The sequence below is a fragment of the Punctularia strigosozonata genome (genome assembly GCF_000264995.1).
Source record: "Punctularia strigosozonata HHB-11173 SS5 unplaced genomic scaffold PUNSTscaffold_1, whole genome shotgun sequence".
NCBI classification, from domain to species: Eukaryota; Fungi; Basidiomycota; class Agaricomycetes; order Corticiales; family Punctulariaceae; genus Punctularia; species Punctularia strigosozonata.
This window is the reverse complement of record NW_006767433.1, coordinates 2,364,199-2,366,151: the sequence shown is the minus strand read 5'-3', so window position 1 is coordinate 2,366,151 and position 1,953 is coordinate 2,364,199. Positions and strand designations below refer to the sequence as shown.

Here is a 1,953-nt window from a genome sequence, read left to right as displayed (position 1 = left end):
GGCGAGAACGTAGACAAAGGAGGAGGAGTCCGAGGAAGGCGCAACTTGCTGTACTCAAGGCGATATATGATAAATCGGCTCGGGGGCCGGCATAATGATTTCAGGCAATACAGCGAATCTATTGGTCGTTTGCAGCGCGCTTGCAGACGACCCTACGCAAAATCCTCCTCCTGGTTCTCAACTTCTGGTTCTCCTAGGGGTTCCGCCTCCTCGTCTGCAGGGACCACCCAGATCTCCCCGATCAGGTCCATCTGCTCCAGGACGTCCTCGGGGAGTCCGATAGCGCGGATCTGAGCGCGCTGCGGGCACTCGCGAGCCAGGTGTCCAGGCTGGCGGCAGATGTAGCAAACGCGCTGTCCTCCTCGACGTGTGGCGTCGACGTCCATGGGAACGCCCGGTGGCAAGGGCGGGGGTCCTGGAGGAGGCGCGAAGCGCGGGGCAGCAGGTGCGATGGGGGCGGCGGCCTGCGGGCGAGCGGCAGTGCGCGGGGGAGCGTAGGTCTGAAGCGTCGGCTGGCGAGGCGGGGCCCTAGGAGCTCCTGACGGCTGGAAAGGGCGCAGGCGGGACGCCTCGGCCTGTCGCGCGGCGCTGGCTTCCCTCAGGCGGCGATCCATGCGGGTGACCGCGGCCTTCCACTCAGGGAGAGTGTCGGGTCCGAAAGGTGTGGACTCCAGGGCGATCCGGAAGTGAGAGGGGATCGCCTGCTTGAAGGTGGCAAGGAGAGAGACATCCTTGCTGACCCCGGCCTCCTCGGCGAGATTCTCGAACTGGCGTATGAAGTCTTCGGCGACGGAGGATCCCATGTGGAGCGTGCAGAGCTTGTTGAAGGCCGTAGCGGCGGGGTTGGGGTCTTCGAAGGCCGTGCGGAAGTGGCGTTCGAAGTGGGCCCAGGACGCAAGGTAATCCGGAGCCTCCTCGGGTTCTCTAACGCCCGTCTGGAGGTCGCGGAGGATCTTGGAGATGTTGTCGGCCCAGGTACCAGCCGTCCCACCGTGGCAGTACGAAAGTAGGAACTGGATGCGTTGGATGGGGTCGACGCAGCGGCTGTGGTTGAGATAGTCGTTCACAGACCGCAGGAAGGTCCGGGCCGTAGACCGTGTACCGTCGAAGGAGTCAGGACGACGGAACTTGATAGTGGCGTTGACGCGCTCCTGGTGGAGGTACCCTTCCATGGCGACAATGCGCGCGAGGAGCTGCGGCACGGTCGGTGGCTCTGGAGGGGCCTCCTCGGCTTGTACGGGTTGATTCTGCGGTGCCGGAGGCACCGCGGGAGGTGCGGGGGGTAGATCTTCGTCCATGCTGAGAGGGGCGAGTCGGGAGAAACCGGGACGAAGGCGGTGCGATGGTATAGGTTTGCTAGAGGTTGCTTCTGGCGGCTGGCGGAACGGCGAGGCGTGAGCAAACTTCGAGCGGGGGCCTTCCGGTAGCGAGCGGAATCGCTAGGGGAAGTGTGGAGACTTGTTCTTCTGTCAGAGTACGCGCTGGAGCTCCTAGGAGCGGCGCGGATCCCCCGGGATGGCGGTGGAGACGCTGTCGCACAAGGCAGGGAGGCAACTGAGTATATATACAAGGATACGAGGGGAAATACACATACCTGTCGCACAAGGCAGGGAGGCAACTGAGAGAACAAGTCTGGGTTGCTCCCTGGTGCAACAGGCGACTATATAGTAGATGAGTAATCCATCAACACAACGAAAGATGGTCCAATGAGAGAAGGGGAGGGTCCTCGGACGCCCGACACGTGACCGGTGGACCGGCCTAGGAAGGCCGGTCGAGTGCGGAGGCCCTAGGAGCGCCGAGCGACGGAACGAAATAGGGGAGATGCCAAAAGGAGGGCGCGGGAGAGCGCGACCGAATAGGGAGACGGAAGTATTAGGGGGAGTGAACGAAATGGGACAGAAGCGGAAGCAGAAAAAGAGAACAATGAGACATGAGGCGAGTGTGGGAGCCGTG

At 62.6% G+C, this 1,953-nt stretch overlaps 1 protein-coding gene across 1 annotated transcript; it reads right to left on the bottom strand.

Annotated features, from left to right (window-relative positions):
• Positions 1 to 152: 152 nt before the first annotated feature.
• On the bottom strand, positions 153 to 1,298 carry PUNSTDRAFT_129589 (uncharacterized protein; the record flags this gene model as incomplete). The annotated part of the gene is made up of 1 exon (XM_007378779.1): positions 153 to 1,298. The coding sequence occupies one exon, from the start codon at positions 1,296 to 1,298 to the stop codon at positions 153 to 155; it is 1,146 nt and encodes a 381-aa protein (XP_007378841.1).
• Between the last annotated feature and the right edge of the window lie 655 nt (positions 1,299 to 1,953).